The sequence below is a fragment of the Oryctolagus cuniculus genome, chromosome 1 (assembly GCF_051225735.1).
Source record: "Oryctolagus cuniculus isolate XC-2025 breed Fujian yellow rabbit chromosome 1, ASM5122573v1, whole genome shotgun sequence".
Lineage (NCBI taxonomy): Eukaryota > Metazoa > Chordata > Mammalia > Lagomorpha > Leporidae > Oryctolagus > Oryctolagus cuniculus.
This window is the reverse complement of record NC_142867.1, coordinates 154,190,478-154,217,206: the sequence shown is the minus strand read 5'-3', so window position 1 is coordinate 154,217,206 and position 26,729 is coordinate 154,190,478. Positions and strand designations below refer to the sequence as shown.

The 26,729-nt window shown below is 40.4% G+C and overlaps 1 protein-coding gene across 3 annotated transcripts in view; it reads left to right on the top strand.

Moving 5' to 3' along the window:
* Positions 1-26,729, top strand: part of PCSK5 (proprotein convertase subtilisin/kexin type 5) — a 442,208-nt gene that overhangs the window by 178,952 nt on the left and 236,527 nt on the right. For all 3 annotated transcript variants that reach the window (XR_001793338.4, XM_051858772.3, XM_008256582.5), the window contains exons 8-9: positions 11,255-11,467; positions 24,605-24,705. Coding sequence is in view for 2 of the 3 variants with exons in the window: in XM_051858772.3 (XP_051714732.2) it covers positions 11,255-11,467; positions 24,605-24,705 (314 nt within the window). In the remaining variant the exon portion in view is untranslated. The remainder of the gene's footprint in view (positions 1-11,254; positions 11,468-24,604; positions 24,706-26,729) is intronic.

The window sequence follows — 26,729 nt, the reverse complement described above, 5'->3', positions numbered from 1 at the left end:
TATTCATCCAGCCGTAACAGGATTGGTACCAGTTTGAATTTTAATAAATGACAGATTGCTATTAAATTAGTTGGCAAATGTTATAAAACTTTGTAGTGATATATGGATAGGCAAAAATAGACAAGGGAGCTTATTTAAAATTGGTTTTACTTAATGAGAATTTACTTTACCAGGGTTTACTTTAAAAATCTTCCTTGGGATTTAACTATATCCTTGTGGAACTCATATATTTGGAACTTTACCAAAGCCAAGAAGTGACTTGCTAAGTGTACCCAATAGAATATTATCCATTTTAGAAACTAAGAAATGTGTGTCCTTCATAAATACATATGAGGCTTCATTTTCTGTAATTGTCCCAAAGTTATCTGACAGACAAGTACCAAATTTAGATTGCTATGTTAATGTGGATTGTGATGCATTTTTTTGAAGAGAACAAATTTATTCTAACCTTGTATAGGTATGAATTTAAAATATTTATTGTCACCTTGTTTTCAGTTTTAGTTTAGAAATCCATTAGTAACTGTCAGCAGTGTAAATTAACGTTTACACATTCCATTCTAAATCCGTCTATCAGATTATTCTACTCATGGATTAACCAAATAACTAGAGTAGTCCTCTTTTCTCTTGGTTTGTTGTGTTCTGTTTACAGTGACCACAGAGCTGCCCCAGGCCAGGGGTATGTGTGTGTGAGTGTGAGTGTGTGTGTGTGAATCCAAGTATAGTTCAAGTATAGTCTGAATGTCTCTATTAAGGGAAAATTCCAAATCATATAAAGAATAGATCAGGTCAAGTTAAGGTCCACTATAATTCTGAGTTTCTGTGATTCTAAACATAGATTTAAGGAAGCTTAAAGAACAGACAAATCGTTTTTCTCCAGTTTAACATGGCAGTCATAGGAAAAGAAAGCCAGTAGGTAATAAAGGGTAAGCGGAACTGGGCTCATAAAATCAAATTATTTGAAAGTATACATGGTTTTTACAGCAGACTGTTTTTTCCACTTAACCTATATTTCTCATTTCACTTTTGATGAATGTGATCAAATGTTATACTTACGGTTGTAAACATGATTTGGATGACAGCTCTCATAAGCTTTAGAATGAGTGTCACAGGAACCCCCAGTTCACAGATTTGTCAAGTAAAGCAACGTGGGCATTGGGAAGCAGGACTGAGATCCACACTCAGGTCCATCTCTTCTAGAGCCTGTACTCTTCATCCCATGCAGTGTAAGCTCTGTCCAGGGAGTCTTTGGGCCCATCTGTGCACACTCCGATCTCAATAGTAGTGAGTTGTGGTCACAAAAGTCACAGTAAAGATCTCTTTCTTCAGTGAATTTCTGGAGAATGTATCATCCAGGCAATGTCACTGTGTTGTTTCTTCTCTTTCTTTTCTTCCTTGAAAGAGACCTGAGATGGTGTGGAGAGCACAGTGCTGCTCAGTGTAGTTGCTCTTGAGCTACTTGACCTAAACAAGTTATTAAGGAAACAGAGCTCTGTTTTCCTGAGAAAGGCTGTGATAATGCCTGCTTTATGGAGCCCTTATGAAGACGGAATGAAATCTCCTGTAGCAGTGCTCAACCCAGTGTCTGGTCCCCTCCAAGGAAGGGTCTTGTTGAATACATCTTTAAGGACCCAGAATAGTCACCAAAGTTTCTTTTAAATAATATGAGCCTAATGCCAATTGCAATTTTTCAAAAATATAATTTGTTTTAATTTAAGACAGGAAGTGTCTTGAGACACTTGAGAGTGTAGAGGGCCAACTTTCTCTATTTCAGAAATGTTAGGCCGGCGCCGCGGCTCACTAGGCTAATCCTCTGCCTGTGGTGCCAGCACCCCGGATTCTAGTCCCGGTCAGGGCACCGGATTCTGTCCCGGTTGCTCCTCTTCCAGTCCAGCTCTCTGCTGTGGCCTGGGAGTGCAGTGAAGGATGGCCCAGGTGCTTGGGCCCTGCACCCCATGGGAGACCAGGAGAAGCACCTGGCTCCTGCCTTCGGATCAGCACAGTGCGCCAGCCGCAGCAGCCATTGGGGGTGAACCAACGGAAAAGGAAGACCTTTCTCTCTTTCCCTCTCACTGTCCACTCTGCCTGTCAAAAAAATAAATTAATTAATTTTAAAAAAAGAAATGTTATGAGCCACTCCATGTAAGGTCAAGGTTATTGCTTTAAGTAATAGAAACCTTTAACAATATTCAGGCTCCATTGGTAGGCTTGCGAACCTTTCCGGGTTGAGTTGGCAGTTGCAATCTGTTCTCAGTGAGGAATTCCATAATTTAGAGCTAACTTAGAGTGGAGCATGAACTTGTCATTACTACTGGAATATTCTTCTATCCTCCTTTCCAAGTGCCTTTCCAAACATTTACAGTAAATTCCTTTTATGCCCCTGAAGACAATAAGTGTTTTTATTCTCTGTGAATGGAATTTTTCAAATTTTCCTCCCTCAATATAAATTTAAAGGTGATGGTATACTTCTGAATAGTTTTGAAATCAGTAAATCATGTTAATACAGGAAAAGTCCCTCTCCATTTCATAAACCTGCCCATCATAGAAGTCAGAGCATGGTTTTGCCTTTGCTCTGGGGTGATCAAAGATGGAGAAACACTGAGCAGGTATGAGAGTGGATCTTATTCTCCAAGAAGTGTGAATGCTGGGATGGTACACAGACATAAATCAACTGTGTCGGTGCTATTAATTATAGACTGTATTTCAGATTACATATGAGATACACGTGTACTTTTCGGCTGCTTGGAATGAGGAATTGAGAAGCCTATTCTGCATGCTTCTCCTTCCATCCATGGGAAAAACACTTGCGCAGGCCTAGGTGCCTGGATGACTGTGGGAGTGACCAGAAGTCAACAAGAACCTGAGTCTGGCTGAAGCTTCAGTGAGGCAGATGGGTAAAAGGGGTCTGAGAGAAACAGAGGATTGACTAACGTGAATCAATTGTAGACAGAATGATAAAACTAGACAATTATTTGGGAGTTATTGAGTTGGCAAATGACATAAGTTGTTTTGGTTTTTAAAAATTTTTCTCTAATCCACAATTGTTAAGCAGTGTTTTCCTGAACTCAGTGTACTGTAGGAACATAGAGTGTCAGTACAGCCAGAGGAGATCACCAGTAGACAAGGCAAGACCAGGTACATCTAGTCCCAGACCTGCCTTTAATTGGCTCTGCCAACTTCATTTGCTTAGTTTCCTTATGTAGAAACTTAAGATTCCACCAAATAAACCTCTTATACATAGAACTTTAAATAATATGGACAGAATATTATTCATCTCCCAATTTTTGTTATATGATTTTCCTGACTACAAAAATATCTGAAGCCTAATAGAAATGAATTTGTTTTGGTTTGAAAGCATATTTATTCTCCTTGGTAAACATACCAATTTTTGTTTCTTCATAAATATTCTATGACTCCCTCTCCATAAAAAGACTGCTTATTTTCTTCTGGTTATGCTGTAGGAATGAAGTTATGGAAATCCGCATTGTTACTGTATTGCTGTCAGGAGACAAGGGTCACTGTTTTGCATTTTTAGGATAAAGTGTGAGAAGCTATGTCAGATGCAGAGCCGTCAGTTCAACCCTTCTGAACAAAGGGCATCTCTGATAACAGGATTGATTCAACTAAGTCTTTAGGAAGTTGATGCTATACCAAATTTATACTCTGTCAGACATGGTGGATATGCAACTCAATTGTTTTCTTCCTATTCACATAATAAACATAAAGTAGCCAATTATCAAGAACCACAGTATGAGAGAGTTCTGTATTCACAGCACTAATTTGTTGTCACGCTAGTCTTTGACCACATTACTCACCATCTCCAAGTATCAACTTTTGAAAATTTAGCTCAAGTCATCTTGACATTCTGGGAATTCCAAACAGCATGCTGGCCATTCATAGACTAACACACAAACAGTATTGTGAAAAGACTTGAGATGTAATGATTAAATTTTTGTACTTTTTCCAGAAGTACTTGCAATAGTTGTCATCAGCAACTGATCCCATACTCATGTTGGGCTCTCTATTCCATGAATAGTGAAGGTCACTGCATTCGGCATGCTTAGGAGGCATCAAAAATGGATTCTCATTTGTGAATCATAGTGGTATGATTGCTAATTATTATAGCTAATATTTTCAGTGTATTATGAAAATGTCAAAAGAATCTAAACAATACTTCATAAACTTGACTTAGTAATTGATTGTATGCACAGAAAATCAGACTACAGTGCACCTGGTGTGGAGTTGAAAAGATGGGTGAGCACGAGTCAGGGAGGCAAGGAAGGGAAGCAAAGTCTTGTTACTCAAGGAATGGTAAGAAGAGAGATGAGGAGGAAAAGATCACTATTCACAAAAGTAGGCCTTTAGCCCACTTTTAGCACATTTTTTTTTTCCTGGAGAAGGGAAAAATAATTGAATTTGTGTTTTCAGTCTTTCTGTTCAACCATCCTTGGACAGACTAAATAGCTTAGAATGAAAATGGTGAGGTCTTTTGCATAGAATGCTCTTTGTATATCTGCCAACTATGGAGCAGATGAGGAAAAAAAATTTTGCATGACCAATTTCTAGGTGAGGGTACCCTGACCTGACAAATTTAGTATCTTGATGTAGAATTGTTCCTGGCAAAATCAGCACTTGAATTCTAGATTCCTAATCCTCAAAATCTTTCTTTTTACTCCACTAAAAACATCTCTTCTCTATCTTATTCTAATCTTCTAGGGTTTGTTAAGGGTGGCCCACTTTATTCCCTGGGTCTAATGCAGTTTCATATAATTAATTTCCTACCCTCAGCCCCATGTTACTCAAATGCACTGATTAAAGAAACAAATCTCAGGCTTTACTAAGATCTTATCCCAAAGACATCTTACTACATCTGTGCTATGACTTCATTCTCCATGTGCATCCCAAAGGCAGCTTTGTCTACCCTGTTATACCAGTTCAGTCTCCAAGGCACTGGGAACCATGTAATCATCTGCTTCTGATTTGTTTTTAATTGTCAACTCTATTTCTTTTTGTTTTAAAAGATTTATTTATTTATTTGAAAGGCAGAGTTACAGAGAGGCAGAGAGAGAGAGAGAGAGAGAAAGAGAAAGTCTTCTATCCGTTGGCTCACTCCCCAGATGGCCGCAACAAATGGAGCTGCTGATCCGAACCCAGGAGCCAGGAGCTTCTTCCAGGTCTCCCACGCGGGCGCAGGGGCCAAGGACTTGGGTCGTCTTCTACTGCTTTCCCAGGCCATAGCAGAGAGCTGAATCTGAGTAGAGCAGCCAGGACTTAAACCAGGGCCCAAATGGGATGCCAGCACTGCAGGCAGTGGCCTTACTCGCTAAGCCACAGAAGTGGCCCTGAACTGTATTTCTTTTCTGGTTACTTAAGTCATCTTATTTTGATGATAATGGCTCAAAAATTATTAAAATTGCTTAAAGAAATAGTCTATTTTAGAATTCTGGAATAAATGTTTTATGTGGATGCTCCAATAGTTTTTAAGAGTTTTTCTGTTTGGGTTTTAGGATATTTTGTTTTATTTCCTTGCATCTCCGTTATGTTTCTAGACTAGATCTCTTTCTTTCAATGCATCCTACTCCTTGAGGGAATGAGATTTTTCTTGGAAATGCGAGTCAGAATACCCTTGGGCTTTAAGAAGATGAACAGCTCTGTCTTCAGATCTCAATGATGAAGTCATTAGCTACAAGTGTCCTTATCTCTCTCCGTCCTCTCACCTTATTTGTAAAAGCCCCATGTCCATGCATTATATCCTATAAAAGACTTTTGGGAAGGATTGGGCTCTGAAACAAGGAATGTCACCAAAGCTTGGGAGGAGCACCACGAAGGGCTTTGGTAAATTCTATATTTAGGCTGTGCTTGAAATACATCACAGATAAATGAAAATTCCTCATTCTGCAGTTGGTTTACTGTATCTTTTCTTGTGTGCATTTACAGATACATGGGTTTTGATCAACTTCAGGGTCTCTCCTCTTGCCTTCACCATATTCTGATTATATGGTGCGGGCACACCACTTAATGTTATTCATTTTCCTAATCTGTAAAAATCCATAGAATATCTACCTTGGTGGTGTTATTCTAAATTCTGCACTAAATTAGCTAACAATATGTGAAAGTGTACAGTACAGTATGCAACCACATATAAATAGATGTTATCTTTCTCCCTCTTTTTTTATACCGCAAGAAACCTCTTTCATTTATTCATGGCCCTTTAAGAATACTTGCTAAGCAATACAGAACAGAAAAAATAATATTAAAATAACAAATAAACCCCAACTGTGTTGGCTAAAAAACAATGACACCATTTTAAAGAAAGAAATTTACTCCATAATGCTCTAAAGCTCCCAAAACCTAACTTGGGATAAATGACTTAATTGGGAATGCAGCATAAAGTGGCCTTTTTTGACCTTCTGAGTTACAAGAAAATCCAGTTCCTTTATATTCTTTAGTTATAATGCTTATGGGGTAATATAACTTTATTTTTATTGGCACACACAGGAAAAAAAACACATGCACTTTTAGATATACATTGAAAAAGAATATTTAAAGTTTGCTCAAAAGAACTTTGCATGGATTTCACAATATATTTTGACTTAAGTTTATTAACTTTTGACATGGGGCTCAATTAAACTGAAGGTTCCTTTTTCCATACAAAGCCATATGTAAATAACCAATTGCAATCACAATATTTAGCAAGCTAGAAAATGTCATTTCCTATGCTTCAGTAAAACAATCATGTGTCTCAGGTTCTTTTATTTTTATAATACTCTGCCTACCTTTCCTTCTCCCTCATGTTAAGAGTTTCTTCTTAAATTACTCCGAGTTTTGGAGAAATGTCCAGATTTTTTTTAGTCACATATGTTTTAGTTTCTGGATATTTTGTACTAATGAAAACCCCCTGAGTATCCACAGGAACTAAATCTTTGAATTGCTAATTACTTCCGATTAACCCCATAGATCTTTCACAGCTGTCTTTGTGGCACATTCTGCCCGCAAATTTAGCCATTTGTTTCTGCAGTTTTAATCATAAACCCTGCACATAGGAAAGCAAGGTCAGATTGCCTCTTGGATAGAATGATGGCAGGCTCCGTGGATTCTCGAACCCCCAGGAGGGGCAGGCCATTGTTTATCTCTTCCTGTTTGTATTAGTCAGTTCAGGCTGTAGTAAGCAACTACCATAGACTGGGAGCCTTGAGCAACAGACATGCATGTTCCCACAATTCTGGAGGCTGGAAGATTGAGATGGAAGCAGAGCTGGGTCCTGGTGAGGCCTCTCCTCGACATGCAGCTTCTCTCTGTGTTGTCATTTGGCCTTTCCTCTGTGCCCACACTCAGAGAGAGAGAACTCTCTAATGTCTCTCTATTTTGAGGGCACAAATCCTCTTGGATTAAGGCATCACGTTTATCACCTCATTTAACCTTAATCACCTCACTAAAGACACTTTCTCCAAATATAGTCACATCAGGGTTTAGGACTTCAGTATATGAATTTGAGAGAACATAGTTCCATCCATGGCACACCTTAAGGACCAGGACACACAGCTCCCATTCAACCTTTCAGCTCTCCTCTCTCCTTCTCTCCAAATCTCACTGATCTCTACAGCCTCTGTCCATGGACTCCCAGGTTCACTGGCTTCTGGTGGGATTTGGCCACTGGGGCATACTGGCAAGAAAGGGGAGTGTGGGAGGAGGATATTGGGGTCTTAGGGTGCATTCACCTGCCCCCTTCCTTGCAGGACCAACAGGTTTGGCATGCCTCCTGACCAGTTCCTATTAACCCCTTCCAGTGCTTCCCTGTTGTGTACCCTTTTGGCCTGCAGGTGGTTACTGATGCTACACTGCCCTTTGGGGTTTCCCTTCATCATGCTCAGTTGTAAATATTTCTCTAAAATATCTCAACATAAGGATTTCACCTCTGTCCTGAAGAGACATTTTCAGGACAGCAGCACCTCACTCTCAGCTCTTTCCAACCAGTGGGTCCCCAGAGGACCTTTTTGAAATGTCATTGTCCCTCCATAGTTGTGCCATCTGGACATGCTGCCAGGTTAGAGTGATCAGTATCCATACTTCCCCCATAGCCACCCTACATTTGGGATTTCTAGGGAAATTTTGGTCAGAACCTGTGTCCTGCCTCTTAAGGATTCGCAGAATTAGGCATACATCCTTTCTCTCTCAGCTTTCATTCCACCACCATGTCTGAAGAAAACTCAAGGGTTGGTCTGCTCTCAGATCCTAATGCCAAACTTCAACCAAGACACAGATTTGGCTGAGAATTATGCAATAAACCCTAGAGTTCTCTTTGCCCCATAGAAGTCTATTATAAGGGCTAATGGCTCTGGTTTTGGCTCCAGTCAGATTTAAAGGCCTGGCTGTGGCTCCATTGGGCATTTCTGAGACGTTGTGTATTCGTCTGTAAAATGCTGATAACACCATGGGCTTGGGTTGAGCGGAAGTATGTTTGTACAATGCTTGGCAGATTGCAAGTTTCTAGAAATGTTAGCCACTGTTGTCTATAATATTCAGGAAACCTTCTCTGGGTAAAACCTCTTTATATTATAAAATTAAAATGATCTCTTAGGGGCTGGTGCTCTGGTACAGCTGGTTAAGCAGCTGTCTGTAGTGCAGGCATCCCATATAGGCACCAGTTCAGTTTCTGGCTGCTCCACTTCCAATCCAGCTCCCTGCTAATAAGCCTGAGAAGTCAGCAGAAGATGGTCAAAGTCCTTGGGCCCCTACACCTATGTGGGAGACCTGGAAGAAGTTCCTGGCTCCTGGCTCCTGGCTTTGGCTTGGCCCAGCCCTGGTTGTTGTGGTCTTTTGGGGAGTGAACCAGAAGGTAGAAGAACACTCTGTTTCTCTCTCTCTCTCTCTCTTTCTCTCTCTGTAACTGACTTTTGAACAAATAAATAAATCTTTAAAATAAATCTTAAGAATTATCTCTGTGTTCTCTCTCCAAGTAGATCACTTAATGTGGTTCTATTTATAAATATATGTATTATAATCAAAGAAAATTGGTATAAGAAAGAATATAAAAAAACCTCTAATCTTAACTTCTGTTCTATTGTCACTTTATGGTAGCTTTATGCATCTAACTTTGCATATATGGACTTCTGTGTATACACACACATATACATACACATTTTTTATAAATGGAGACTATTATAATTTCATTTTTGTATTCTACATTCGTAAGTATATCATGAAAACAAAGTACTTTCTGTTTTCTTATTAAATTTTTTTAAAATCAAATTTTTTAATCTCTTAATTGAATTTTATACATAGGCACAGAGTCATAGTGTTACACAGATTTATAAATGTGATTAATCACCCCTTATGTGCTTTTTCACTGCTTTGAGATTCTTAATATATTATCTTTTATGGTGCTGTTTAAAGCGGATGGTATTTTGCACCTCCTATAGGTCTGTCCAGTAAGGTTGAACATGATTTTGTTCTGCTTCCCAGACCCTCAGTGTCTGGTAATAGACAACGTTTTAATGATGAGTTGGAACATTCTTCCTTCCTCCATGGCTATGTCATTTTCTCTGAGTTTTTCCCAGAGTTTCTCAGTCTGATCATCCATACCATGATGGCGTGGTATCCTTGCTCCTAGAGGTTGACAAAAAGTGAATGAGATTCTTAGTTTATGATGGATGGATGACTTTTTCATCCTTCTCTATATTTCATGATATTTTGATTGGAAAATGAGGAATAGGAACCAGGCCCAGCTCCCCGACAGCAGCAGCAACCAGAAGTTCATCTCCCTCTCCCTGCATGGATTTTTGCCATTCCTATATAATCATAAACAGCATTTTTCTAAGTTGGAGGTCAAAAAGAAATCTATGCTCAGGACAGTTAAATTTTTTCATAAACATTCTGTTCCTGGAGAGTTATGTTCCAGGAGAATTTATCATGGATCCTCCAGATTCTTTGTTATCTTTTTTTCTATGCCTCTTTTTCCCGAAGTTCTAAGATAACATCCAAAATAATTGTCCTTCCACCTGTGACCAGAAAGTTAGGGCCTTAAAGGAAAAAAGAAGATCAGCTATACCAGCTGTGTGACCTTGGTTCTTACTTTCTAATTACAAAATGATGTCCTCCAATATGCCCCTCCTAATTTTAAAATAGTAAATTTTTTTAGAGAGTCAGCATACCTATCCCTAGAAATACTTGTCATTTGACTCATTTCTCAGTGGTCTCTGAAGTCTTCCATCATAGTAGAACTGAATAGTCACTTTACTTCATGTATCTATGTTCTGCTTGCTTCTAGTCCCTAATTATTTATGACTCCAGGATGGTCTTCCAGTTATCTTATTCTTAACTGCCAAGTTCTGGCACAAATAATGTGATTGCAAACTTCTAGCATTGTAAGAAAATGTTAAAGGCTCTGGTTAAAGAGATCTATTATCAAGAATGTTTGACACTTAAATAAGAATATATCTTACTGAGAATTTTGTGGTGAGCGTTCACTTATGAAAAGCTCCTAGAAGACTTGCAATAAAGAAATTTCATTAATTTATTAGACCCAGGGATTCTCAAACATATGTGATCTTAAATTCTTCTGTTTGGTTGGCATCCATGAACATCTCTCAGTTATTAGTGTTCATACCGTGTGTAAGAAGTAGTTACTCAGTTCATACCATGTGTAAGAAGTAGAGTTAGTATTTGCTTCTGCTACTCACTGGTACTGGGATTTTATATAGACATGCATGTCATCTCTCTATAATTCATGTTCCTCAGTTATTAAATGAAGATGCCAATAGCACTTGTTTCACAGTGAATACAAAGATTTGCAGTATTATATAACTGTGGTGATTGCAATTATAACATTCCAGCTCCTCATTCCGACTGCCTGGGTTCAAAGGTTAGGCCTCCCATGTATACTGTATGACCTTAGTAACTTACCTAACCTTGTCCCTCAGTCCCTTAACTGTACAATAGGGAAAAACATTGTAATGATCTCAGTGAGTTGCTGAAACAATGCAATTAAACTCATGTAAAGCATTTAGAATTGTGCTCCATCCATAAATATTGGGCATTAAATATCCAGCTCATTGGTGGTTCTTATGTTTATGACATAGTTTATAAAATCAACTCCTCTTCCCTCAAAAAACAGCTGAAATCCAGCACATTTTGAAAGTAGCATCATACATTTTCTGCAAATATCTAATTTGGAAATGTTGATTCCAGCCTTCTCTGGATGTAGTCTACGGCCTTTGTCTTTTCTCACCCTCATTTAGCTTTTTCTGTTTGTGTACAGGGGAGGAGAGGTCTTGGTTCTGTATTTGTGTGGGCCTCTGGAAATGGTGGAAGAAGCAAAGATCACTGTTCCTGTGATGGCTACACCAACAGCATCTATACTATCTCCATTAGCAGCACAGCAGAAAGTGGAAAGAAACCATGGTACCTGGAAGAATGTTCGTCCACACTGGCTACAACCTACAGCAGTGGAGAGTCCTATGACAAGAAAATAGTATGTGACATTTGCATGCCTTTTGTGATCTATTTATTTAGCATTCATTTTGAAATACAAAGAGGGAACATAAATGCATATGCAAAAGTAATATATGGAAGTTGAAAGTCATATTAGCTGATGATACTCAACACAAGTCATGCTCAATGTTTCCACTCTGTTATCAATTCATTGAAAATGCTTGTCTGAATCATCACATTCCAGCATTTAATGTGGCCTCAAATGTGATGAATCCTTGATTTCATTGAGGATAAGTGATTGGTCTGTGTTCACGTTGTGAGCCTCTGGCACAGAAGAGACTAGAGTCAATGTCTAACTCTTGCAGCCCCGTGCTCCTGTCATTGACTTTTAACCTTAGCTTCAGTGCTTTGACTTCTAAGTACTGGTGCAACTAACTCAGTGTGAAAAACCAAGTGTGTAAGGAAACTCAGAATTCCATGTGGATTATACTCATTCCATTTGAATTGAACTGCAAAATGCATGCTGGATCAAGAGGCTGATCTGGATCAGAGGTCCTATGGGACTCCTGCATACCTACATGTCCTGCAATCTAGGCAGATGGCCAAAGGACCAAGAGTTCAGGTTGCAGACACACCCTGTGTGAGTTTCTTTTGCTCTTGAGTCATTACTAAGCCGAATAACTTTGGATAAATTAATCTGTGTTGGCATTCTTGTTTATAAAATAGGGACATTCAGTTATATGTAATACAAGAAATTATTACAAAGATATTGAGGAAGTCCACAAAAGGGGCTTAGCACAGTACCTGACCCACAGATGCTTAAGAAAGTTCTGAAATTTAGGAGCCAGGGTTGTGGTGTAGTGAGTAAAGCTGCCGCCTGCAATGCTGGCATCCCACCTGGTCACCAGTTCATGTCCTGGCTTCTCCATTTATGGTCCAGCTCCCTACTAATGGGCTGGGAAAAACAACAGAAGATGGCCAGTGTGTTTGGGCCCCTGACATCCAAATGGGAGACCTGGATGAAACTCCTGGCTCCTGATTTCATTCTGGCTCAGCACTGGCTGTTTTGCCTTTCTGGGAAGTAAACCAGTGAATGGAAGATCTCTCTCTCTCTCTCCCTCTTTCTCTCTCTCTCTCTCTCTCTCTCTGTGTGTGTGTGTGTGTGTGTGTCTCTCTCTATAACTCTCAAAATAAATCTGTATTTTAAAAAAGCCAGAAAGTTCTGACTTTTACAGTGCTCAGCACTGTGCCACTGACTCTAAATTTCCATTATGTTTGTACTTTGCTCCTCATCATGGTTTTGTAAACTGTCTCAAGGTTTGTCTTCTAAAGTGGACCTGAGCTACTGTACGGGATACCTCTGAGCGTGTTCCCAAGACGCTGCTTTCACACCTTGCAGATTCATGCAGGTTCAGGTCACTCTCAGTGCTGGCTCTGAATTTTCCACAGTGCTAGCATAGGACACAACAGGTTGAGCATTCTAATCTGAAAATCTGAAGTCCAGAATGCCCCAAAGTCGGAATCTTTTTGAGTTCCTATAGAACATCACAAGTGGAAAATTCCACACCTGACCTCACATGATGTGTTGCAGTCAGAATGGAGGCACATTAACACTATTGTTTGAAATTATATTCAGGCCATGGGTATAACATACATGAAACATAAATGAATTTCATGTTAGTCTTGATTCCACCCTTAAGATAGCTTATTATATACACATATATGCAAATATTCCAAAATCTGGAAAAATCCAAACTTAAAACACTTCTGTTATCAAGCATTCTGGATATGGGATACTCAGCCCATTCCTCTTTCATGGAATTCTATTCAAACCCACTCAATTTCTCTCAATTCCTGGTTGTCATAATTTTTATTTCTCAGCTACTGTTCACTACCTTCTTCAGTTACATTTTATGGATATATTTAAGTAAAAATTGCCTACCCATATACCTGTCTTCAACTTTCTCTTGTTCATACATAATAACTGGATTTAAAAATATACATGTCAGTACCTCCATCATTCATCAATAAGCATAAAAGAAAACATAAAGGAAAATGTGCACATAAAGTGAAAATGCAGACATGAGCAAGTTTTGAAGCTTTTTGCTTTCTTGGTTGGAAAGCAATGCTCCCATGGCATTTTGCTTTCATTATAGAATTGTTACAATGTACAAATATTCCCTTTGCTTTTAAATAGTTAGACTTTGTGTCCCCTCATTCATGATCAATGTTGACTAGTACAGAGTGGCATCCATAATTTCTGCAGCAGGAAAACTCTAGAATAATAACTCCTTTACCTCTGGAGTCTGAAAATATCTTAAGGCAAACTCACCATTGATGCAGAGTAACTATGTCCATCCCTTCAGTCCTGTTATTCTCTGTGGGGTGATTGCTAACTTCCATAAATAACTTCCATAAATGCCTAGCTGGCCAGGCTAAAAACAGGAGCCAGGAGCTTCATCCAGGTCTCCCACATGTGTGCAGGGGCCGAAGGACCTGGGCCATTCTCTGCTGCTTTCCCATGTAACACGGAGTTGGATTGGAATTGGAGCAGCCAGAACTCAAACTGGCACCCAAATGGGGCCATAGCACTGCCCCCTCACAGAACTTTTTGCAATGTTCTGATACTTTGCTATTTTTTTCACTGCTGCTTCCAGTATCAAAACCCACACTGGGGGAGAGCATTTGGCACAGTGGTTAAGACATCTCTTGGAATGCCCACATCCCAGATTGGAGAGCCTGAATTGGAATGCTGGTTCCACTCAAAATTCCAGCTTCCTACTAATGGGCATCCTGTGAAGCAGCAGGAGAGGGTTCATGTGGTTGAGTCACTAACACCCAGTCACTTGGGAAACCTGAGTAGGAGTTTCAAATCCTGGTTTCAGTCTGGCCCATCCCTGGCTATTGTGGAAATTTGGAGATTAAGTTAGTATTTGTGAGCTTACTCTCTCCCTCGCGCTCTCCCTCTCTCTCTTCATTGACTACTGTATATTTAATTTTTCTTGTTTCTACTTTTTAAAGCCCTTTCTCTCATTTACATTTTATGAAGCAAAACTGGTGGATGTCAGTACTGATGGATATTAACTATGACCCAAGGGACACAAGTCTTCCTATTTAAAAGCAAAAGGGATATTCCTAGATGACAGCATTTTCAGAATGGGGACAAAATGCCATGGGCATCACTACCCAACAAAGAAAGCCAAAAGATTCAAAGCTTGCTCATCTCAACATTTATGCCTTTTCTTATGTTATTTATTTATTGATTTTTTGACAGGCAGAGTTAGACAGTGAGAGAGAGAGAGAGAGAGAGAGAGAGAGAGAGAGAAAGGTCTTCCTTTTTCCCTTGGTTCACCACCCAAGTGGCCGCTCTGAAGCCAGGAGCCAGGTGCTTTCTCCTGGTCTCCCACGCAGGTGCAGGGCCCAAGCACCTGGGCCTCCTCCACTGCCTTCCCGGGCCACAGCAGAGAGCTGAACTGGAAGAAGAGCAACCGGAACAGAACCTGGGATGCCGGCGCCGCAGGTGACGCCGGTGCCTTTTCTTGATCTAGTTCTTAAATTCTCCTATTTTGCCTGAATCCCAAATTACCCGTCATGGGAGAGGAGACTTGGACACTATTTGAAATAGCAGTCTGGAATTTCACACTGACCGCTTAATGGCTCAGCAGCACTCGCGGAGTCTCATTTTGCTCACACTGTAAACTGGAGGTCATGCCAGCACCAGCCTCCTGTAGGCCATGAGGATTCTAGGACACCAAGTGCACTCCCATGGAACGAGATGCACACGAGCAGCCCAGCCAAGTGGCTGCTACCATAGCTACCAAAGTCACATAGCCTGCTGCATCCTGGGAGGTTAGGCTTGTGGTTTTTCCAACTGTTTTTTAACAGAGGGGCTTGTTGCTCGTCCATTTTTTCCAGTCTATAAAATGCCATGGTCTGTCCACCCACCCCATCCAGAAAGGCACTGTCACAGTGAACATGTGAACAATTTGAACATGAGTGGATCTGGCAGCAACATCAGCCTTTCCTGGTCCAGCTGACCCCTTTTGCGTCTAGGTGACAGAATGACGAATATTCCTGTGTGGTGCCCGGGCCCTTCCTTCTCCAGACTTTGAAGCCAGATGCCTGTGGTTCCTCAGTGATGCCCACTTCCTGCTGTGGCATCTGTGATTGAGTGCTGCAGCAGTGGCAATGTCTCCCTTTGTACTGGGCGCCCTTCTCTGAGCCCGTCATTTCTTTTTGTCACTTGCAGCCTCTCCAGAGGAGCCCAGTTGTCATTCTTCCTTCATAGAGCACTTCTGTGTTCTGATCGGAGACAGTGGCCGAGGCTTTGAGGAGAGAGGAAAGGCCTCTCTCCTTCTGAGAAAGCACTTTTTTCAAATAAATTTTACTTGTCCGGGACAGACTGCCTCTTCACGGTGTGCAAGCAAGGCAACTTTGCCCTGGGTCTGAAAGCACAGGGAGGTGTCTGTCCCTTGGTTTCTTGCCATTACTGTTAGCACAGTGGTAGACCTTTGTGTTGCTTTATGCTTTAATAGATTTGGGTCAGTGATGGCCATGTAGCTCATTCCAGCAAATGAAGCATCTAAAATGTCAAGATTACAATGATAAGAAACCCTTTCATAAGCTGAATAGAAATCATCTGAACGACTAGTTATTTTAAAGCCATGCTGTGAAATACTGTTTTTATTTAACACAATTTTGTATCTCTTACTCCATGTCTTACGCGTAGTACATTTCTAGTTACGTGAAATTGTCATAAATATCCCATTTTTTACACTTCTTTTAAAAAACTTAATTTATATAAAGGGAACAGATTTCATGTATTTCTTATGTATGATTTTAAGAGCATAATGATTCTTCCCACCCTACCTGCCCTTCCTCCCTTTCTCCTACCCTCCCTCCTTCCACCCTTCTTTCTTCTTTGTCTTTTAATTTTTACAATGACATACTTTCAGCTTACCTTAGAATCACGAGCTTTACCATCAACTAAATAAAGAATTTAACAAGCAGTAAGTAGAAAAACTACCATTCCTCAGGAGTGTAGACAAGGGCTACAAATGTGCCTGCCACTGCACTACACACATAGAATACATCATCTCCTTGCATCTTAAAATTCTATGTGAAGGATTGTTGTGCTCATTTTACCAGTAAGAAAACTAAAGTTTGAATGGTTAAAAATACCACAGCTAGGGGCCGGCGTGGTGGCGTACCTGGTAAAGCCGCCACATGCAGTGCTGGCATCCCATGTGGGTGCCGGTTCAAGTCCCAGCTGCCCTACTTCCAATCCAGCTCTCTGCTATGGCCTGGGAAAGCAGCAGAAGATGGCCCAAATCCTTAGGCCCCTGCACCTGCGTGGGAGACCTGGAAGAAGCTCCTGGCTCTTGGCTTTGGATCAGCACAGCTCCAGCCATTACGGCTCTCTGGGGAGTGAACCAGTGTATGGAAGACCTCTCTCTCTCTCTCTCTCTCTCTCTCTCTCTCTCTCTCTCTGCCTCTCCTTCTCTGTGTAGCTCTGACTTTCAAATAAAATAAATAAATCTTAAAAAAAAAATACCACAGCTAGTCAGTGGTGGAGCCTGAACAACTGTAATCAATGTGCTGTTTTCAGGGCCACCTTAAAAAGGATGATAGCTTTATTACCTTTTGTGTGTGTGTTCTTTTCACAAAAGTAAACAAACATTTAGAATACAAGGGGTCTTCAAAAAGTTCATGGAAAGTGTATGTTATAAAAAATCTAAATATGGTAAAAAATTTTTACATCAGAATAAACATCTTTTAATCCTATTTTCCACAAATTTGTTGATGTGCCTTCACACATAGATGTCTATCATTTTTTACTACTTGGCCACTTATTTTGGTTTTTAAAATTTTTTGTACCATCAAACTATTTTGTTTTATTTTATTTCATTTTAAAATTTATTTTATTTATTTGAAAGGCAGAGTTACACAGAGACAGAGGCAGAGGTAGATCTTCCATCCACTGGCTCATTTCCCAATTGACCACAACAGCTGGAGCTGTGCTGATCCAAAGCCAGGAGCTTCTTCCGAGTCTCCCATGTGGGTGCAGGGGCCCAAGGACTTGGGCCATCTTCTACTGCTATCCCAGGCCATAGCAGAGAGCTGGATTGGAAATGGAGCAGCCAGGTCTCAAACCAGCACCCATATGGGATGCTGGCACTGCAGGTGGCAGCTTTACCTGCTACGCCACAGCGCCAGCCCTATCCACTTATTTAGAATCCTATGCCTTTACCCCTTTTCCTAATTTCCTCAGACAATACGACCTCTTGCAAAACTCTAAAACTGAGTTGATAGTTCCTGAGCTCCCAAGGTCATGCCTTTCATGTGATGTTCAAAAAGGGCTTTTCCGTGAGCAAAGTGCCCTGTGTCAGAAACGCTGTTAGACCAGGTTTCACTTCATTTGTCTTTTCTTGAATTGAGAAAGATTTTCTTCATTGCTCTCACTAAGACTGGGGCAGTCCCCTCCACCAATCTCTACTCCACTCACTCAGTTCGATTTTCTTTCTAGTGGACCTACAGCTACTTAACGTGATAGTGTATATGTTCTTATTTTCTGTCTGTTATCATGCTAGAATGGAAACTACTTGAGAATGGAGATTTGAATTTGTTCCTTTCAGACCCTGTGCTCATTTGTGAATAAATGAGAGACATTTGGAAGAATGGGGCTTCACGTAGTGTTTACGGAGCTCAGGGAGACAGGGGTACTCTCAGCTGGTCAGAGAAGCTCCTTCTATTGGTAGGTTGGTAGAAGGCAGTTAGTGTTTGACAGGATTGTCAGCAAGAATCTTGTTATACGATAGAGCTGTAAAGACAATTGTGGCAAAGAACGTCATAACTCCCATCCGTAGCCCCTCAGTTCCTCCTGAAAGTCCTCCCAAGTTTTGTTTTAGAGATAAAGTTTTCCTCTCTGCACAATCACTCCATCATTAAATCATCCTTTTCTTGGGGGCTGGTTCAGCCTTTGACTTGTTTTTTCCTAGAAATTCATCTTGAGGGTTGGGACATGGGTGTCCATCATATTCCTCCTGGAAGAGAACTCTGTGAGTGGAGGTTTGAAGAATATGTGCTCTGCCTGGCCCTCTCCTGATGTCATTAATTTAATTGTGCTCAACACCTTCCTGCCTGGGTAGCTCAGCATTACCCTGAATGACCAGCCCAATGTGGAGGGCTCTAAGCAGCTACACCCTTTCTCCACTCCCCACTCTTCACCCTCCTGTCCATGTAATGCACTTTCCACTGTTTGCACTGGCTTGTTCTGTACATGCTTGCTTCTCCTTTTGATTCAGAAAGTGTGATTATTTTTCATGAGTAAAAAACCAGCGAATCCAGATGTGTTTACTGTGTTTAAAGTTTGATCCATGTTTTCTTGAGAATGTTAACGCATGGAAAGGAAGCTTTGCTCCTGACAAGTTCTGAGTTGAATTGTGGCCTGCAGGAGAATTGCCCTGCCCACCTGCTGAATTGGGCTAGGCCCCAAAGCCTCTACACCGTTGTTGTTGCTGGTCAGGCTCTGTTGCCTTCATTCTCACAGGTGACTACTCCCTGTAACTCAGCTTGACTGCTGACTCCTTGACTGCTATTTCATGTTGTAGTTGGGTGTCCTTTGGCAGATTACTTAGCCTCTCCCAGCCTCCATTTCCTTAGCTAGCAAATAATCTAGTATCTTCCCTGTAGAGTCCCTGTGGGTTTATACGTAATTTTACACACACAACTTTTTGCTCAATGACTCACTTGTTGTGACTTGTTTATGGTGGTAGTTTTAGGAGAAACAATGAGAGTGGGGTGAATAGTAGTTGTGAGATTTTTTTATAGAAAGCTTTTATTTAATAAATATAAATTTCAAAAGTAAAACTTTTGGATTATAGTGGTTTTTCTCCCCATAGCCACCCTCCCACCTGCAAACCATTCCATCGTTGTGAGATTGATGTCTGCACTTTAACCCCTGGCTTGCATATGTACATATGCACACATAGTTTTTGAAGGTTGATTCTAAGTGTCTGTGAGTTTTGTTTGAGCAGAAAGAAAGGAAGTGACTTTTCCAGAGTGTTAACCAATTATTGAGAGGATTTAAGGTGTATCATGAAATGAATAGAAAGGAACTTGAATCTACCAAATAAATATTGGGTCTCTGTTGGTCCATGGAACTGAGTTGAATGTTATAAAGATACAAAAGTGATATAAGATGGGGTCCTTCTTTAGTGATTCCAGCTTCACATTTGTAAGTTAATCCTTATATTTGTGTTTCAGATTTGCAGACACTCTTAGCAACCTAGAGTAGTACTATGTATAGCTTGGTCATTTGTGATTGAATTTTATGCCAGTCTTTGTGAGTTCTGTGAACACAAAAAGCATTCATTGGTCCCCAGTTCCTACTTATTTTGCTGTGCTTCATAAATCTGTTTCTTCTGTGCTATTCGTTGATGTGTGTAAGGTTTAGTTTCTGTCCATCATATCAGAGGTCCAGTCTCAAACCATGAAATGTGAAGTATTAGCTAAGAGCTTATGATGGAAAGAAGTGATGATTCTACTCAAAAGAGCCTGACAAGACCTGAGCAATACCCACCCCTTCTTCCCAAACAAAGATACCATTCCTAACTTTGTGGAATCCAAAAAGCCATCTGCTACTGATCTATTTGCTGACCAGCACAACTTTTATCTGGCTCAGAGCTTGGTGTCTTCTCCAGTTTCCTTCTCCCTGATGGACACAAATGATATTGTCTTGAGCAATCTGAGAAGTTCTTTGGAGAAAAATTCTGTTTCTCATTTGGGTAGTACATTAAGGGAATTTGGAGCATTCAAGATGTGCCACTGGGATTGAGACCAAATTCCAAGACACGCTTTTGAACGGAATCTAAAGTTAAAGTGCTTTATTGTTCTGGTTTCACATATAGAATCTCTGGTCTCTCTGCCCCATGTTGTGTGCCACCAACCGTTGAATGAAACTTTCCTCTAAATTACACTGTCAGATCCTGTATGCATGTGTCGTGATTAATGGGGTTACTGCATGTGGTTCAGCTTTTGGAACATCATTTTTCTTCAACATGATGTGATCCTTGGTGGTCTTTTCTTTCTAAAGATAGACATAAAAATTCTCTGATACTGTGGCGTCTCTTGATGATGAAACCCCTGCCTTGGATCTTCCCAGTAATTTACAGTTAAATATCTCCACCACTGCCAGTAAGTTCCTTTTGAAATGCCCCAGCTGGAGTTTCTACTTAAAGCAAGATGAGAAGGAATGAGGATGTTTTTGTTTCTTTTCTCCCCTATTCCTTTTAACCTTCACTACTTCCCATCATCTTCCTGCTCCACACCCTTTGACCCCTACTCATTACTCTCAAGTTTCATTCAGTTAAAGTTATTGAAGAAAATTGCAGCAAGATGATTGCAGTTCCACAAGCATGCTTACATTAATAGTATTTAACACTTCATTAGTGCTGATAGATAGGCAAATAGAAATACTAAGTAGCTTTCTATTTAAGCATGTATATATTATATGTGTACATACCCAGTGACTAAATGCAGATGGGGGATATGCCTATTGCAAGCCGATACCATAAAATTTTGATTGTTCAAGTTTAAGGTTGGCTAGAGATGTTATTTATTATACTCGAAAATGCTGCACACACTTGGAGTGTTTATTCTGGATTTGTTTCTGAGCATTGAAAGTGTCTGGTGCAGCTGAAGAATAGGCAAGGAGAGCCAAGTGGGAAAGCATCATGAAAAATCTTGAATCCAGGCACAAGTCATTGAAAAAAAATAAAAGTTGGACAAAAGAATGTAACTGTGGGGTGAGGTAAAACGGGAAGAATGCAGGCAAGGCCGTGTTTCAACAACAGCATATCTGGAGAACTAGAAGCAAGCTGCTTCTGGTGTGTTCCTGCACTGACTTAGGAATCAGTGCTTTGGAAAATAAGGGTGCAGATTAACCAGCAATTCCAAACGATGTAGAAATACCTTTTTGATGACCAAGCAATCCCACTTCTGGTTATATATCTGAAGAAGTGGAAAATAGGCTCTCGAAAAACCGTTGGACATTTATGTGCAATTGCAACATCATATCCGATGGTCAAGGTGTGTAGGTATCCCTTTACTCATGTCCATCAACAGAAGAATGGATAAAGCAAATGTGGCATAAATATTAATTCAGCCTTAAAAATGAAGGAAATTATCTAAATGCTGTAGTATGGGTGAGACATGAGGACATTATGTGAAGTGAAATAATCCAATCACAAAAAGACAAATACTATGTGATTCTACAAATATGCGATACCTAGAGTAATCAAATACATAAAAACAATAAGTAGAATGTTGGTTGCCAGGTGGTGAGGAGAGAGGTGAGGAATTGTTGTGCAGTGAATATATACTTTCAGTGTTACAAGATGAGAAAGGTCTAGAGATATTGTATGGCAATGTGCACCCAGTACACATCAAAACTTTTTAGAAGTAAAATCTGTTACGTGTTTTAGCACAATTTTTTAAAATACCTTTTTAAAGTCCACAATAAAAAATTCAGAAAATTTCTTAATGTCAAGATGAATAGAGCTGTTTACACAAACATCCTGCAAACTGGGCTCCAGTGGCTGGCCTGAGGTGTCTGTCAATCAAGAAGCAACTTCCTTTGCTTAATCAAACATATTCTGCAATTATTCAGGAAGACAGCTGCTCTCTACATCACCATATCCATATAGTTCTACAAGTTTTGGTTCCTTCTTCTACTTCTCTAGTAGCAGTATCCAAACCTATCACATAACACTAGAGGTGCCAAAAGGAACGAAGACAAGACAGTAAGAACTGATGGTCTCATGTGAAACTGAGTCAGCCAGGCTGTCAGTCTAGATCTGTGACAGATAATAAAAGAGTCCACTAAAACATCCTCATGTGACATGGACGACACTCCTGAAGGAGGGTCTGCTCTAGGGAGTCATGTGGCAAGCGAGTCATGTGGCAAGCGCTGTTCCTGAGGAGATCAAATTGCTTTCCAGCTGATCTTCACACTTCCCCCACAGGAAGCCTCTGGGCTTTGTTTCCAGCATCTTCAATCCCCCTTTTCCTTTCTGCCAACCCTTCGTGTCAGTTTTCTTATCTGTAATATGTGGTATTATACTTGACTTGATGCCAGGTTTACTAATGTCTTCCAATAACTGCAGAAATACCACTAACTCATCCTCGACCATTCTCAGAGGAGGTGATATTAGCCCCAAGAGGGCAAAATGCTTTCTTGTCCAGGAGAGAGGATTTTTAAAAAATCCTAGCAATATTACAGTGGTTTCCACAATCCTATCTCATAATATTTAATTTCTCTTGTTAAGGAGAATTTAATTTTTTTCCCTTAGTGAGACAATAATGAAACAAAGGTTGAGAATCATTGCTCTTGCTAGATGGTAGTGTTATTCAGCCACAACTGAAGTGAACTGGGTTCAAGCCAAGAGAATAAAAATGATCTAGGTCTCACATTTAGATTAAAAAGTCAAAATGGAGAAATAAAAGCTAATCTCCTCCTATAATATGCAAGCAGATACATAGTGCTATAATTATGTATCAGGCACACTGGGTTCAGCCTTGTTTTTAATATCCATGTGAAATCTTTGAGGAAGTATTGGTTTGTCTATGCAACATTTCTATGAATTCTAGAAACAAGTCCACAACCAAAGGCTCCATCTACAGCAGAGAAGGCTCTTGGCTTAGCACCTGTTGTTTTCCCAAAGTAACAGTTCTGAAAGGGCAAGAGCTGTGTCCTTTTCTTCTTTATGCTACCAATACCAAACTCAGTGTCTGGATGTTGATTCTATATGTGTGCTTATTTTTTTTTTCTTTTTTATTTGACAGGTAGAGCTATAGACAGTGAGAGAGAGACAGAGAGAAAGGTCTTCCTTCCGTTGGTTCACTCCCCAAATGGCCGCTACAGCTGGCACTGCGCCAATCTGAAGCCAGGAGCCAGGTGCTTCTTCCTGGTCTCCCATGCAGGTGCAGGGGCCCAAGCACTTGGGCCATCCTCCACTGCCTTCCTGGGCCACAGCAGAGAGCTGGACTGGAAGAGGGTCAACCGAGACTAGAACCCCGCACCCATGTGGGATGCCAGCACCGCAGGCGGAGGGTTAACCAAGTGAGCCATGGCACCGGCCCATGTGTGCTTATTTAAAAATGTTGAAGCGGTGGGAGTGGGTATTTGTCACTGGTACTTGGGATGCACATATTCCTTATTGGAATGCCTGGGTTTGAGTTACAGTTCTTTCCATTTCAGCTTCCCACTGTTGGACAACTCTTGAGGGCATCAGGTCAGTTGGGTCCCTGCTACCCACATAGGAATATACCCAGATTGTGTTCCCAGCTCTTGGCTTTGGGCTATCCCATTCTTGGCTGTTGTGAGCATTGATACAGTGAACCTGCAGATGGGAGATGTCTCTCTGTTTCTCTACCTTTCAAATAAAATAAGTAATGAAATTTTTAAAACTTTAAGACAATGAACAAACTCTAATTTTAACCAGGAACAGAATGAAGGTGAGGCAGGTGAATTCCTTATAATGCCAAATTTAAGGAGATTTTTGCATGATCCTTGTGTTTTGAGCCATAGGCTCACCCTGGTCCTGACATGATTGGGAGTGTTTTGTTTGTTGTGAGAGACGGAGACAGATGACTGGGAGTTTGGAGGGGGAGAGCCCCTGGTCTGCTCATTCACACTACGTGTACTCACAACGGCTGGTGCTGTTTGCTGGGCTGTGCCAAAACCACAGGCTGGGAACTGAATTCAGTTTTCCCAAATTGGATGCCAGGAAATAGAGCACTTGAGCCGTCACTCCTGCCTCCCAGGGTCTGCAGTGGTGGAAAGCTGAAGTCAAGAGCAGGAGTCAGACATCAGACTCAGGAACGCCAATGTAAGACACAGGTATCTTAATTGGAGTCTTAACCGCTTGGGGAAAATGCCAGCTCCATGACCTGGTTTTAACAGAATTGTAGTCCAGTTCCAAGTCCTTCTCTTTTCAAAGTCTATTTAATATGGGCAATTGTCTGAAAGCGAACTGATAACAAAAATGGTAGCAACAAGGAAAAAATAAATATTTCAACATAACCCCCCATTCTACTTCTACAGGTAGGTTTCTTTCTACTTGCATGTGGCTCATATTGACTTCAGGGATCTAAATTTTTCAATTCTATCTTCTAGATCACTACAGATCTGAGGCAGCGTTGCACAGACAACCATACTGGGACATCGGCCTCGGCCCCAATGGCTGCGGGCATCATTGCACTGGCCCTGGAAGCCAAGTAAGCCTTGATCTCTATATGTCTTCACTCCAGGAAGGTTTTCCCCTTCTCCTGTGTATAGTCCCTGGCATGACAACCTAGAATATTATCTTCCCCTCCCACTTTAAAAAGTTCAAAGATTTGGGCTTTAAGAAAACTCCCTTATATTAAGAAGAAGAAGAAGAGAAGTGTTTTTGGATTTTATATGTTTATAAAAATCAAGAGTGTAATTACTTTATTATGGAGTCATAAGACAAGCATGCCAATTGGCTCCAACACTCTTGCCTTGTTGAAATTTTTAGTCTAGTCTGGGAATGTTCCCGTGTGTCTCAGAGATGTTAGGTCTGCCCACTTCTGGTCGCTTTCTCTGCAGCGCAAGGCAGCTCAGAACCCATGTCAATAGCACTGTCGTAGATTGGAGGACAGGTATGTCAAAGTCATGTGAGCTCAGGGATAAGTACAACCCACTTACCTCTAATTTTGTTCAGTTTGTTAAATTCTACAAAAGATCAGTTTGAAAGGCCCCTTAAACCATTTTTAATAGGTCCCGTCTCTTTTTTTCCCTCTAAAACAAATAGGCTAATTTGACATAACTGTTTCAACACCTAATACAGGTCTAAAATCTCTTGTCCTCAGATACAAAATCCAAAATGTCCAGAAAACTGAAGGTTCTTTTGCAAATGGGATACCCAAATGCACTTAAAGGCAAAGCTTACCCTGAACTGATCTGAGGATCACAGTCTACATGTATTCCATATATTGTGGAAATCTATGGTTCACTGCAGAAATATTCATGTATTTGATTATGAGGTATTAGCTCAGACCCTGCTGGGGGATTTTGTGTAATATGTGTTATGGACCCCATCTCTGAAAACTTGAATTCCAAACACATCCAATTCAATGATTTTAGAAAAGACGATGGGAGCCCATCCTCTAAGGCCCTCCCTGCAAGAGAATGCTAAGGAACTGCAGTAATGATGTAGTATTTTCACAAAATAGCCTCGTACCCCTTTCTAGAGAAGAATGGGAACGCTTGTCCATCTCGTTCCACCCTGAAATAAAGGTGTGACAAGGAGGGAATGCAGGACAATTAAAGAGGCTCAGTTATTACAATAAGAATGGTGCTAGCTGATCTTCAGAACACAATGACATCCCCATATGTACAGCAGGGCAGTCTTTATTAAGGCATCTGGGCCAGTAAAGTGCTAGGTCACATAAAGCCTTGGGCTCATGCAGGGAGTGGAACACAGGCTGTGGAAAGGGTACTGTGTCTGTGGGTGGCTCTTGGCGTAAGCCTTGCCATTGAGAGATACTCAAGCCCCCATGAACATTTGGATTTCTTTCTTTTCAGTGAGGTTAAATATGAAGCTGTTTTAAGCATATTTTGTATTTTAAAGTGTAAAAAGTTTGGATTTATCAAGGAATTGACCATTTCCAATTCCTCATTGGAGTTTTCTGGCAGCAGAAATCCCAGCTAAGTGTCTGTGTTTTAAATTTGGTGAAGTCTAACCAGGATTTTTGAAAAATACATGGTTTTCATTCTGTTCCCTCTTACTACAGTGTCCTAATATCACTGGATTATAGGATATACTACCCAGATGCACAGAGAACAGAAAATAAATGTGGACAATTCTAGGACATTTAGGCAATATATTATTGTACTAAAAATATTTTTATATGTAATATGTTCCAAATGAGGCTTGAACTTCTAGAGAATGAGAGGTATATCCTATGGTCTTAATTTGTGTGTGTAAGACAAATATATTGAACATTAGAAAACAAAACATTGTGGTAGGCACTAAGTGAATTGGGCAGGATATAATTTATATATTTGTAAAATATGTCACTCACCTTCAAAGGATTGTATAATCTCATTAGATATGCAGATATACACAGATAGCAGATACATGCAAATTATTTAAGAAAGTCAATGAAATGGTTTTGGGGAAAGGTTGTAAAGCATTCAGGACTTGGTTGGAAATAGAAATGATTGGCTTCAATGAGTCCAGTTGCAACAGGGTTCCATAGAACTTTGGTGTCCTCTG